Source organism: Pimephales promelas, chromosome 21 (assembly GCF_988280905.1).
Source record: "Pimephales promelas chromosome 21, fPimPro1.hap1.1, whole genome shotgun sequence".
Lineage (NCBI taxonomy): Eukaryota > Metazoa > Chordata > Actinopteri > Cypriniformes > Leuciscidae > Pimephales > Pimephales promelas.
This window is the reverse complement of record NC_142789.1, coordinates 2,305,864-2,319,323: the sequence shown is the minus strand read 5'-3', so window position 1 is coordinate 2,319,323 and position 13,460 is coordinate 2,305,864. Positions and strand designations below refer to the sequence as shown.

Below are 13,460 nucleotides of genomic sequence, written 5' to 3'. Positions count from 1 at the left end.
AAAGTTAAAAGGACAGTCAGTTAACTACACTGTAACAACGTAACGTAACTATCACTAGCTAATATCGGCCTGCTGATATATCGGTCAGGCTCTAGCTAGAAGGGATCGCCATCAGTCAGGGTTTGGCCCAGAAGCTGATATCCAGCATGCCAGAGCGAATTGCAGCGGTTATGAAGAAGGGTCAACACTGCAAACATTGACTCTTAGCATATATTGAATGCTTTTGCCAATAACAGCCTTGTTTTCATAGTATATCATAGAAACATGAAAAAATAATCTGAAGCAGCAAACTTTGCAAAACACAAAACTGACGTCACTGCCAATACATTTGGCCACGGCTGTAGAAGTCAGACATAAATAAAAGGGAAAATCAACTAAAATGGTTAAACGGACCTTCACGTAATGGTCTTTGGATCCAGTGATCACCTGATCCTTGCCTCCTCCAGAATAACCCACTGTGAGACACATGACTGACCCAATGTGTCCCGTCAGCTTCCCAGTGGCTTGCATTCTGCACAGAGAATCTTAAAATCAGCCAACATTGATTTATTATAAAAGACTTGTTTTGAGAACAGAATTCGCACATGGTGATGATTTTTGAATTCATCAATAAACGCTAACACTAGCCTACTTCTGCCTGTACTTGGCTTAGGAATAAACTATGCACCTGTTGAGGTCCCATGTGCGGACAGTGTTTCCTGCAGAGGCATAGAGCACCGATCCGGTGGGATTGAGGGCGATCTGGTTGATCTGATACTCGCCCTGGGCTGTAGTGATGGTGCGGGTGGTTGTACCAGCACAGGCATCACCTGAGACCACCTGACCCGATGACCTGATGATGGACGGACAACGTTCACACTTTCGTTCTAAACTTAAAGCCAGGTGCATTCGGATGCTACAGCCAATTTCAGACACTGAAAAGATACTCACGTGAAAGTTCGGACACACTTGACAGAATCACGAATGTCCCATACTTTGATATACGACGTGGAAACGGTGAAGACCAGGCTGGAGTTGCTGCAGTATTTGACGGACACTACGTTGTTTGGATGTCCTCTCAGGGTCACGATTTCCTGTCCGGTCACCAGATTCCACATCTTGCAGGTTCGATCTGAACACAAGGTAAAAATGATTGGTAACACTTTACGTGAAGGGGTGTGCATAAAGCCCCGTTCACACTGTGTGTCGCTATGCTCTGTGATGTTCGTAGTGCTGTCGCTCTGATGTTATTGGTAGACTGCACGTCTGGCCATATCTATACAAAAGACCATCACAAGTGATATATAATTTTAATTTGACTGGGAATAAATGACTTTTAAGGCTAAAAAGAAACCGTATGCTGTTGGGAGAGTGTTTTTATATCTCCACAGCTGTGTTCAGTGGATTCAATCATTTACTAGATCAACGATCGATCGAATGAACAAATTAAACTCACTCATACTGTCACAAATTATAAAAAATTGTCATTCAAATTTGACAAATAATCAATTCTCTTGTCCCTAATAGTCAACGTAATGCAGGGGAAATTGTCAAATGAACTGCAGCAGTGCTAAATGTGCATCATAAATTACAACACTCGAACTATAACGTATAAATATATGAATTAAACTCACTGAGACTGTCGACAGTTTCTTTTCCATGCATCATTTTATTATCCATGTATGTGTGTTACAGTCAAATCATATAAAACAGTAAAATCGTCCTCAAACTCTTTCTTTCTGTCTTGCCTGCCCTGCACTCGAGACGGTGACGTTAGCTCCACTGAAAGTCTTCTTTCCTATTGGTTGTCGCTCGCGAAAATCGCTTCTCATTTGCATAAAGTTGAAAATTCTCAACTTTTGTCGCTTGACACGCCCACATTCTGTCACCAGCGGTCACTGTCGCTCGTGTCGCCATATGTCGCCAGCGTTCCATTGAAATGAATGGGATCTTGTTGCTTTGTCGCTGCGTGTCGCTGGAGGTGTGAACGGGGCTTAAGAGTGACATGACACCTTCATAACCATGACATGACAAAGACACTGACAGGTTATGATGTATTGGTTTGTCAAGGTGCCAAACTCTAAGAAGAAAAGGTTCTATATAGAACCTTAAAAGGTTCTATCAGCGCTACATATTTGGAACCCCTAAAAGGTTCTATACACTCTTAAAAAAGGGTTCCTCTGGGTTCTATATAGAACCCTGGGGTTCCGTACTTGGCCAATAGAACCTTTTACCAAAAAAAAAAAAAAAAAGGTTTTATATAGAACCATTTTGGAGTTCCATATATAAAGTGGGGGATGGAACCATTTCTGGTTCTAAATAGAACCATTTCTTCTAAGAGTGCATAAAGACATGTCAAACAATGTCATATTTGCATTAAAACTGTCATAACTGAGCGAATGACACTTAATGACAGTTGTCACAAACATCCTTCATATTCAGAACATATGTCATGATTATGAAGGTGTCATGTCAGTCTTATGCACACCCCTTCAAGTAAAGTGGTACCCAATACTATTCATCTCATTTACGATGCACTATGGCAGGCATCCGCAACCATAAGTACGAAGTGTACTTCCAAATTAATGCGAACACTCAGCACATTAAAAAGTACTTTATAATACATTTAATGTCATGCATAAGCACAGCCGGTTGACACATGCACACTAGAAAGTGCTATTTTCTCTCCAGAAGTCATTGTGTGAGTGATAAACATGTCTTTGTAGTTCGTAGATGCGGGTGTCCCTTAACTCCCTCACGCAAGCGCTCATCAATGTGGGAGTCTCTTGCTGCGTCCTTAAGTAGTTTGTTGTTGTGCCAGCTCATTTTATTTTTCGACTGCGAAACAATGGCCCGAGGCAGATTTGCATGTGGGCTAATTACTTGGAGCAAACTAGTCACATCACATGAGCCAAGGTGAGCATACAGAATATGCGAGGTTAGAAAAATCGGGATGTGTTTGTACAGTATGTGTTCTATGCTGAGGACGACATTCACATTGACAAAATTTAAAACTGAAGTATATTGTGGGCTTTAGGCACACAGCACCACTAGCAGAAGGTTAAACATGGGCTTTTTGCTGAACGTCAAATCAACACAGTTAAACAGGTCTCATTGCATCCACTTGTCAGAGAAAGTGTTAACGCAATACAAACTGACGACGATATTTATGGCCTTTTGAGGTAATCAGATAACCTAGCTAGGTTCTGATCTTAGCAACGTGAATATGTTTACTCAACTTTGCTATAAAGGCTCTATATTTAAAAAAGCCCATACAAAGGACCTGGGGCCTTATGCATCAACACTGCGTACGTACAAAAACACAGCGTACGTCAGTTTTTACATTCACGGCCAGATGTACTAACAGTGAAATTAATGTAAGAATGTGCGTTCCTCAAAGTAAACTTCATGTCTGGCGTACGTACATTTGCCTTGATTTTTGTCCGTTGGCGACTCCTAGAGGCAATAAAGTGAAGTGGCAAACATTACACTACTACGAATTGTTCTATCGCACCACCAGATGTCAGATATTGCTTAATAATATGTCAAATAATGTATCAATTACAAATTATGTCACACGAGACTTATTTAAATATTCTATTATGCAATTAAGTAAGAACATTAGCAATGGCAGCGTTGGCTTAACTAGGAATAACAAATAAACTTCATTCATTCGGTCAGTAAAGGTAAAAAAAAGAAAGCAATATTAATATTCAGCAAGGACACATTGAATTTGTTTAAAAGTGCCAGTAAATGCATTTATAATTTTACAAAAGATTATAAGACTTCTATATATGTTTGATTTAAGTTTTTATTCATTAAAGAATCCTAAAAATGGTAGAAGCACAGCTGTATTCAACACTGATAATAATCATTTGTTTCTTGATCATCAAATCATCATATTCGAGTGATTTCTGAAGGATCATGTGACACTGAAGTTGAGTAATAATGCTGAAAATTCAGCTTTGATCACAGGAATAAATTATATATATTCTCATAGAAGACATTTTCAGTGAAATTTCATTTCTTCAAGGTTTCTTTAGCCAAATTGGACTAATTACCATATTTAAATTAATTTACTTGAGGGAGGAGACTGGGTGGGGCATTGCGCTCGTGCACGTGCGCTCAATTTTCCGTTAATTGGGATGTACAAAGAGAATATGGGTGGGATCCTTCATACGCAGACATTCATACATCTGTTTGTTTTTTTCTGTGCGTACGCACATTTACAGCTTTGAACGTACGCAATGTTTTAGTTTGAATTCAACGGTAGTCTTTGTACACGAGGCCCTTGAACCGGACACGTGACCTGTTTTACAGAAAATAACCCCCATTAGAGGAATATTACATGCTTAAAATTGTATAAAATTGAAATTTGTTTAGTTTAATTGCAATTTTATTGTGGAAATGTTCCCTCCGTTTAATGTAGCAAAAATCTTGAAAAGTTGGTGTGCAAAACATTGCAATTATGCCTACAGTTTCAGCTTATAAATTATTAATTGCAGCACTGCGAGTAATATCTATAGATTCAAAAGATCAAGCTACCCACGGTTAGCCTTCTTTAAAGCAACTCGAAGCATGCTGAGGCTTTGACCTCGAAGCAAAGAGAAAACGTACTTCGAATTGGCTCAAGTGTATTTATGCTAATGGCTGTTTATGAGAGGAATAACTGTGAGAATGAACCTCAATGGTGCACACTGTACCTTTGGAGCCGGTGAAAAGCAGCTCGTCAGTGGCATCCAGGCAGAGCACAGGTTTGGTGTGTCCCTCGGCCATTGCCACGCACTGTAGAGGAGCCGTCCTGCCCCCCTTCAGCCCACCTGTGGGAGTGATCACACCCCTGCACAAAGACACGCAGCATTTCACTGTGGTGAAGTGAGGAAGACTGTGAGGTTAGTCTCAAAGCGAGTGGGTGGAAAGGAGGATGCAACAAAGCTTGTTTGTGTTCAAATACAACGTGTGCCATCTGTTCCACACGGATGAACAAAAGCCTTTTTTGTGTGTGTGTGGATGTGAGAAAGAAGAGTGAGATTGGGAGAACAGAAAGAGAAACAAAAGATAGAAATAGGAAGAAGGTCTCCTGATATGACGAATCCCGATCCATTAATCTAATTACTGAGAGGTTTGTGGAGCCACTATAGTATCACAACCTGGGAGCCCAAATGGTAATGGATGATTTAAAGCTGGAAAGATTGCTATGTTTATATTTATGGGAAGAGACTTAGGGTATGGGCTAAATGTTAACACAGTATGCTAAACAAGTACATTAAGCTGAAAAATGCAAAGATTAGGCTATTTACCACTATATGTAACCTAATCTTAAAAAATATGAAAGTATTAAACAACATGCATCATAAAGCAATTTTGAAGAATTTTTTATCAGGCAGTGAATTGAGTTGAGTTCACTTTTAAAAAACTTTTGCTGATAATTTACTCACCCCCATGTCATCCAAGATGTCCACGTCTTTTTTTCTTCAGTCGAAAAGAAATTAAGGTTTTTGATGAAAACATTCCAGGATTTTCTCCATATAATGGACTTCAATGGGAACCAAACGGTTCAAGGTCCAAATGAGACTTTCAGTGCAGCTTCAAAGGGCTTTAAACGACACCAGACGATGAATAAGGGTCTTATCTAGAACCCTTCGAGTCATGACTCGAAAAAAGATTTGTTCATTTTGATGAACGAGTTTGAACAGGAGAGTCACGAACGCTCATCACAGAATCATCACATTTGTGCTTATAAAACAAACTTTTTTATATATTTTTGAAATGACAGATGGTTTCGCTAGATAAGGCCCTTATTCATCGTCTGGTGTCGTTTAAAGCCCTTTGAACAGTTTGCACTGAAACTTTTGGACATTGAACCTTTGGTTCCCATTGAAGTCCATTATATGGAGAAAAATCCAGGAATGTTTTCATGAAAAACCATCTTGGATGAAATGGGGGAGAGTAAATTATCAGCAAAAGTTTTTTTTTAAAACTGTACTACTCCTTTAAATGTTCTTTGGGGTCCTGGGCAGACTTGATTGTTTTGCGAGATCCGGCGGATGAACGCTGCGCACTTCAGACCTTCAACCCTCGGTTGCTCTCCGTGGAGTTCATGGTCAACGTGCTGATATTTCATTGGATTTATCAGACTCCAGCTGTGTTTTACAGCTCTCTCGTCCAGTCTTCCTATTCGGGCTGCACGGGTCACCCAGGATATGACGGACATCAGTAAAAACAACAGAACCGACTCCATATATCGAGCAGGTGTTAATAATGTCCTATAATAGCGTACCACTGCCAAGCAGCAGGGGACCCCGACTGCAAAGCCGAATGCACACTTGAAAGGGAAGCCTGCTTGACTGATGCAAACTGCAGCCAAGTCCTCAGTGAGTTGTGGACTTTGGTTCAGAAGCCTAAATCCGCATTTCAAAGCGCCTCGTTTGGTCACTGCTGACTTTGCAGGGTGGCACAGAAAGTGGATATATTTTAAGACATCTTCAATGTCAATATGCTTTGCGGGTGCATGATTGGCTCTGTTGTGTTGCAAGTGAAGGCATAATGTTTATCTCTAGACCCCAAAGTTTGGCATATAGTAATAGTAGCAGCCTTCCAAAAGTACCAGTAACTAAAACTCGGATATCTCTGACATTTTGGTTGACCTGTGTTTAAAAGCATTCAAAGTCAAGGTCCCAAAAGGCTTTGGACCCCACCACTGCAGGCCCAAATTGCAAATCTGTATCCTGCATTTTGGGGGCCCTCATTTCAAGCATGCACTATGTCCCACGGTGTTCGCTGGCCAATGGGTCTTATGCAGAAAGGGCCCTGGTGTTCATTTCCTTAATTGCATGCTTCCTCTATTGGCCTAGTCCATTATCCAGTCGATATGCACAAGAACAGGAAGTAAATATAACTTGTGCGTGGTGCTTGTACACGTGTGCTGATGCAGCTCCAAATTTGCAATTGATCTCCTGAATCTGTTGCACTCAGGCAGGGATGAAACGGCTCCCACCATGTCTGAGGATGCAGAGCAACACAGGGCTTTTTAAACTTATTTATATCCACATAAATTGTTTAAAAGACTCTTTGCTGGAGACAGGCGGCACTTCTTCCTCTTGACAGCCTGTATGCGAGTGAGATGGTTTCCCAGCAGACACTTCAGATCTCTTTCTCACCAGCAGAACACCATCAAACTGCCCATCAGTTCACACAACCCGTCAATCATCGAGACTGCAGCCAGATGAAGGAGAGGCAGGAAGAGTTGCTCTCAACCATGTTGGGATTCGTGTTATGATGTCACCATTTTGTGGTCTGTCTAATGACTGACGGACTTGGCAGAACCGTCACACAACACCTGTCATGGTCGTTCACATCACATCGAGGAGTGGACAATGATTTGTCTTGGACTGAATCCACTAGCTTTTTCTGTTTCCCCCCCCAACAATAGCGCAGGCAAGCTGGTGTGCAATTGAAAACCGTTATCTCCACATCCATCGTAACCGCGACACAGAGCCAACTGCAAATGGATGTAACGTTTACTGACAGCTGGCAAGCCGAATTTCTGGTGAGATTTATGATGGACCACTGCCACTGGCTAAATGAGGGTTTCTATCGCGAGAGATGTGTGCTAAACACACGTTGTTTTGACGGAGGAGAGGATTCGTCAAAAATAAAACGGAAAGTCCCAAGGACCTATACTTGAGGGACCAAGACAAAAAAATGACTTCGGGGTTGATCTCTCATCTCTTGTCTTATTTCGGCCTTATTTTCCCATGTTCCCCCTTGGATGCATTATGTCAGTCATAACAGTGGGGGTGTTTTCAGCTCAGTACTGACCCCACCTGGAAAGTCGACAAGTCATTTCTCAGAGTAAACAGGTGGAAGTAATCTGTCAAAAGAAAAACAAAATCAAAAAGTAGGAATTACTTTTCAAAAAAAAAAAAATCACCTTTCTTTTTTGGTGTCAGTTTCTGCTGCCGAGAAAATATTGCAGCTCCAGTTGTGGCTGCCAATTAGCCCACATACAACCTGGCATGGCTAAACAAGCCTCCTCTCTTCCCTAAAAAAAATAATGAGGCTCTTCCCCTTCAGGCTGACAGCGTTCCCAACCAGCCCAGACTCAGAACGCGCTTTCCTGCCGACCGAGCGAGACGGAAATGAAGCTGGAGTTTGGGATGAAGGGAAATTGGTCTCCTGTGGGCTGAGATCAGCCTCTGTCCGGCTCAGCGCCTGTGAAGTCCTAATGATGGTGGAGCCGCCAAAGCCTCTGTGCAGGCGCAGTCGCACAGAGGTGACAAGAGGATGGCTGATTAAAGAGGAAACTGGGACATCCCGGCTCTCTGAGGACGGATGAAACGCGAGAGGCTGCTGTTGGCACATTTGTGCTTTCTAAAGTGGAAAAAACTCCAGGGATGTCCGGCAAACAGGAACTGACGGCGATCGGGTTCCAGACTAATATTGTGTGAGGGGTTTAAAGCATTAGTGACTTATGTCTGTGTGATACAGCATTTAAAGGAGAACTCTGGCGCAAAATGAACCTTTGGTCTAATAAAACAGCCGTTCTCTGAGATAATCGAATGTAAAGAGTTTTATCTCTAAAAACTGTTTAGCGTATAATGCTAGTACTGGGGGCATTGACTAAGTAAAAAGAAATCGCTAGTTTAACAGAAAACAACAGGTGGTAGTGAATGGTGCTGCCTCAGAATGGAGACCGGTGACATCTGGGGTCCCACAGGGATCAGTATTTGGCCCGTTTCTATTTGTGCTATATATATAAATGATTTGCCAGATATGATACAGTCCGATGTTTACCTGTTTGCAGATGACACAAAAATGTTTCGAATAATAACAAGCGACACAGACCGAGCCCATCTTCAAGAAGATCTATGTAGCATGAGCAAATGGTGTGATCAGTGGTTATATTAAAGATAAATTCTGAAATGTGTAAACATTTACATATTGGGGGAAAAAATGATGTAGCCAATTATGTAGTTGGGGATATAATGGTTAATCCAGTACATGAGGAGAGGGATGTAGGTGTTGTGGTAGGTGGTTCACTCGAATTCCACACACACATTTCTGAAAAAGTCAAAAAAGCAACATCTATGATGGCAATAATAAGAAGAACTTTTGAAAACTTAGACAAGGAAATATATTTACCATTGTATAAATCCCTGGTAAGATCACAACTTGAATATGCAAGCTCAGTCTGGTGTCCGTATAAAGTAAAATATGTGGAAAAAATTGAAAGGGTCCAGAGAAGAGCTACTAAATTAATTCCAGGAATGAAAAATGTCATACGAAGATAGATTGAGGAAATTATGTTTGCCGACTCTTAAATTTAGGAGATATGATTCAAGTTTATAAACTTGTTCAAGAAATATATGATGTAACAGTTGAACCTTTCAGTTATGGAAAAACAGGTACGAGACTCGAGGGAATTCGTTGAAACTTTACCCTAGATCATGTATATCCGAAAAGAGAAAGAACTTTTTTACACTCCGTGTGGTAAAATCATGGAATGAGCTCCTAGAAGAAGTCATGTGTTCCCCTTCTATTAATTCCTTTAAAGGGTTAGTTCACCCAAAAATGAAAATTAAGTCATTAATTACTCACCCCCATGCTGTACCAACCCCGTAAGACCTTCGTTCATCTTCGGAACACAAATAAAGATATTTTTGATTGAATCTGAGGGCTGGATGACTCTTCTATAGACAGCCTGAGGGACTGCCTCTTGACGGCCCAGAAAGTCATTAAAAGAAAAGGTTTAAATATTCCATGTGCCTACAGTGGCTCAACTATAACTTTATCAAGCGACGAGAATACTTTTTGTGCAAAAAAAAAACGTAAATAACGACTTTATTCGACTTCCATTACTTCCTTATGGGCGCATGCGCGAGAACTGAGACGAGACCGTTCTTCTTCGACTACTTTTTGTTGCCGGCTGCTCACCGCTTAGGAGTTTTACCGCCCCCTACCGTATAAGATGACATACTGATATAGCCGGAGGCGCAAAAGGTTCTGTTTACAAGCAGTACGTCATCTTATACGGTAGGGGGCGGTAAAACTCCTAAGCGGTGAGCAGCCGGTAACAAAAAGTAGTCGAAGAAGAACGGTCTCGTCTCAGTTCTCGCGCATGCGCCCATAAGGAAGTAATGGAAGTCGAATAAAGTCGTTATTTACGTTTTTTTTTCGCACAAAAAGTAGTCTCGTCGCTTGATAAAGTTATAGTTGAGCCACTGTAGGCACATGGAATATTTAAACCTTTTCTTTTAATGACTTTCTGGGCCGTCAAGAGGCAGTCCCTCAGGCTGTCTATGGAAGAGTGATCCAGCCCTCAGATTCAATCAAAAATATCTTTATTTGTGTTCCGAAGATGAACGAAGGTCTTATGGGGTTGGTACAGCATGGGGGTGAGTAATTAATGACTTAATTTTCATTTTTGGGTGAACTAACCCTTTAAGAATAGACTGGATGCATTTTGCCAGTCAAAAGATGAGTTATGTATAATTATAAAATTTGTCTGTAACTAAGTAATTAATTTTATGTAATTTATTTAGGATGTTAGGAAAACTCTTAATGCGTTTTTTTTATAAAATCAAAATGTGAAATTGTATATATATCTGGTTTGTATCTTTTAGAGAATAGAGGATTGTGTAATCCTGTACCAGAAGTCCTTTCAATAAACTTCAATAAAAAATACAAGGCTCAAAATAGCCCCACACTAACACAGTAACATAATGAGGGTAAGCATTGAGAACTTTGTAAGTGTACAGACCGTTTAATAAGAAGATATTTTATGAAGACAGTCCACTTCGTGGAGCCGTCTTAGAAAATAGTCTCGATAAGTTGACCCCCGAACGCCGTTCATACAGTTCAGATCACTCAGCACGACGTTCGTGGTTTGACTTGTCGGGACTGTTTTCCAAGATGGCTCCTGTCTGTATACACGAAGTGAACTGTCTTTATAAAGTATCTTCTTATTAAACAGTCTGTACACTTACAAAGTTCTCAATGCTTCGTTTTGCATGTGTGACCCTCATTAAGTTACTGTGTTGGTTATTTTGAGCCTTGTTAGTGGTATAAACAAGTGATTTCTTTTTACTTAGTAAATGCCCCCAGTACCAGCATTATACGCTAAACAGTTTTCAGAGTTAAAACTCTTTACATTCGATTATCATGAAAACAAATCTCAGAGAGAACGGTTGAGGTACCGATGTTTTATTAGACCAAAGGTTCATTTTGCGCCGGAGTTAACCAAAGCCGTATTTACATATCATTAACATTTTTCAATTGGAACTAGATTTTTTTTCCATCTGTAGAAAATAGAAGTGGTGTTTGCCTATGCAAAACTCAGAGTGTTCAAGGTGGTTTCCAGGGCGTTGTTTTTTTGTTTGCTAAGGTCAAATTAAGACACCTCATTGTCTCTAGGTAAGGCTCAGGCTCCTTCCCTCAGAGATTTTTTGTTGTCTTTTATTGCCCACCAAGCAAAACAGTTCACAGTTGGTAATGGAGTTGGTAATGGTGCGCAAGCTCCACTAATGAGCACCAAACAATTGATCCACACCACACTGCTTAATTTCTGGCTCATTTGAGTCGATAAGTGAGGGATTAGAGTTGAATTAGAGTGAATAAGGACATTTTATTTCTTACTGAGTGTCAATCAAACAAACTCAATACAGGTGTAGTGTGCCATGCTGTGCTTTAAAACAATTACAGCCAAAACCAAAAATCAGTCTATGCACACACAGCAAGAAACTCAACATGCAAGCCCTGCAATACTAAAAACGCATGAAAAAGGAAACACTCCTTGCAAAAACCAAAACATTACAACAAACAGCAAACTTGAAGAAATGATGTTCTAAAAGCTAAACCATCATGCAGCACATAACCAATGATGAGTGAGCTCACGGTTTTGGACCCTTCCGCTGGGTTGAAAGCAAAGAAATCAGATGCTCTGAGAAAAACATGGTGTGAATGGGAAGGGAGAGGGGGGGACCTCGTCTCCAAGTCTCCCCCAGTAGAGAAGACGAGCACGAGGAGGTCAGGATATGGAGGTTCTGTGCTTTTCATGGGGTTGTTATGAATGAACCTTATCTGAACATTCCCATAGCAGGATTTAGAGCAGACTGGTGGAGTTCAAAGAATAAACTGACTCATTCAGCTTCATGCTGATCAAAGAGGGTATCTTAAAAACACACACACACAGACTAAAAACACTAATCCAAAGTGCCCAGTTACGCTGGCCCTGGATAGCTGAAATAATAAGACATCATAATGTGAATGTATCATCATCATGCGGTTTTGTTTCATTCTGGAATAGAATGCCACGGACTCGCTTGGTGAACAAGTTAAGCCAGCCGTCAGTGATTCTCTCCTTAAACAGATTTGTCTCTCGGAGGAAATTTGGGGCCGAGTTGTTCCAAGCACTCCATGTTCCATCATGGAGTCATTAACTTCTAATGGGATAACGAGAACAACTCGAAGGAAACAAGAAAAATGCGATTGTGCTGTCAGGATAATGGGGTGCAGAGAAATCACAGAGTCGCTAGATTGGATAAGAAAAGAATATTGAGTAACATACTAAATTGAACCTGTGGGGTTTGTGTGAACCAATTTTTTTTTTACAGCCTTTACAACAGAGACCAGAAGAAACAAAGAAAACAATTAGATCAGTGGTGGTTCAAAGGACCAAAAGATGTCAAACTTGCTGGACATGTTTACAAGTTCGGCCGGCATCTCTCTAGCCAATTTTCCAGACATTTTTTTTTTATTATTATTAAGCCTTACTGTACGTTCACGCCGCCGCCGACTTCAGCTTCCGAAGCGGCCGGAAGTCATTCCTTTTAAAGCTGCAGTCGGCAAGTCTTTTGAATGCAAAATTTTGAATGTTTACAACTCATATGGCCCTCCCCCACTATCAACGAATACCCTCACACAGAGTTCGTGCGCACCAGGTTATCTGTGAACGCGACCGTCTCATCAGCATCCATCAACACCATGGATTATTTGGAGGTATGCTGCCCTGGCTAATCTACCAATATATTGCAATTGCTAACGTCATTTATACTCTAAATGAGCTTACTTGGTTTGTTAGTGTTCCGCCATCACTCTTCCTTACTGCGCAAAATTCAGGCGTGTGCATGTGATTGTAACGTGCGCGAGGGGTGGCGTGTGCCTAGGGTTGGGTATCGATTGGAACCGGGACTAACTTTTAGTTTTTCCCGGATTCGTTCAAAAGTTAAAATTTCGATTCCTAGTTTCGATATTCCCAAAAAAAAAAAAAAAGTTTTTTACGTTAAAAAAGTTTTTTTTTTTAAAGATATTCACAGTCCGCCGAGCGGAAGAAGAAACTGCTGAACAACACCAACGAAGAAGCGTCTACCGGAAGTGTTGGCATAACCACGCGAGTCGAACATGAGTATACGTCGGCGATCCAAAGTGTGGCTTCACTTTTCTAAAAATAACGAAATCTCGGCAAAATGCAAAATTTGTGA

At 40.9% G+C, this 13,460-nt stretch overlaps 1 protein-coding gene across 6 annotated transcripts in view; it reads right to left on the bottom strand.

Moving 5' to 3' along the window:
• The window catches only part of kif21b (kinesin family member 21B), a 100,629-nt gene that overhangs the window by 16,433 nt on the left and 70,736 nt on the right, over nt 1–13,460 (bottom strand). For all 6 annotated transcript variants that reach the window (XR_005621595.2, XM_039663338.2, XM_039663342.2 and 3 more), the window contains 4 exons: nt 4,683–4,819; nt 931–1,111; nt 668–832; nt 394–511 (listed from right to left, as the gene is read on the bottom strand). Coding sequence is in view for 5 of the 6 variants with exons in the window: in XM_039663338.2 (XP_039519272.2) it covers nt 394–511; nt 668–832; nt 931–1,111; nt 4,683–4,819 (601 nt within the window). In the remaining variant the exon portion in view is untranslated. The remainder of the gene's footprint in view (nt 1–393; nt 512–667; nt 833–930; nt 1,112–4,682; nt 4,820–13,460) is intronic.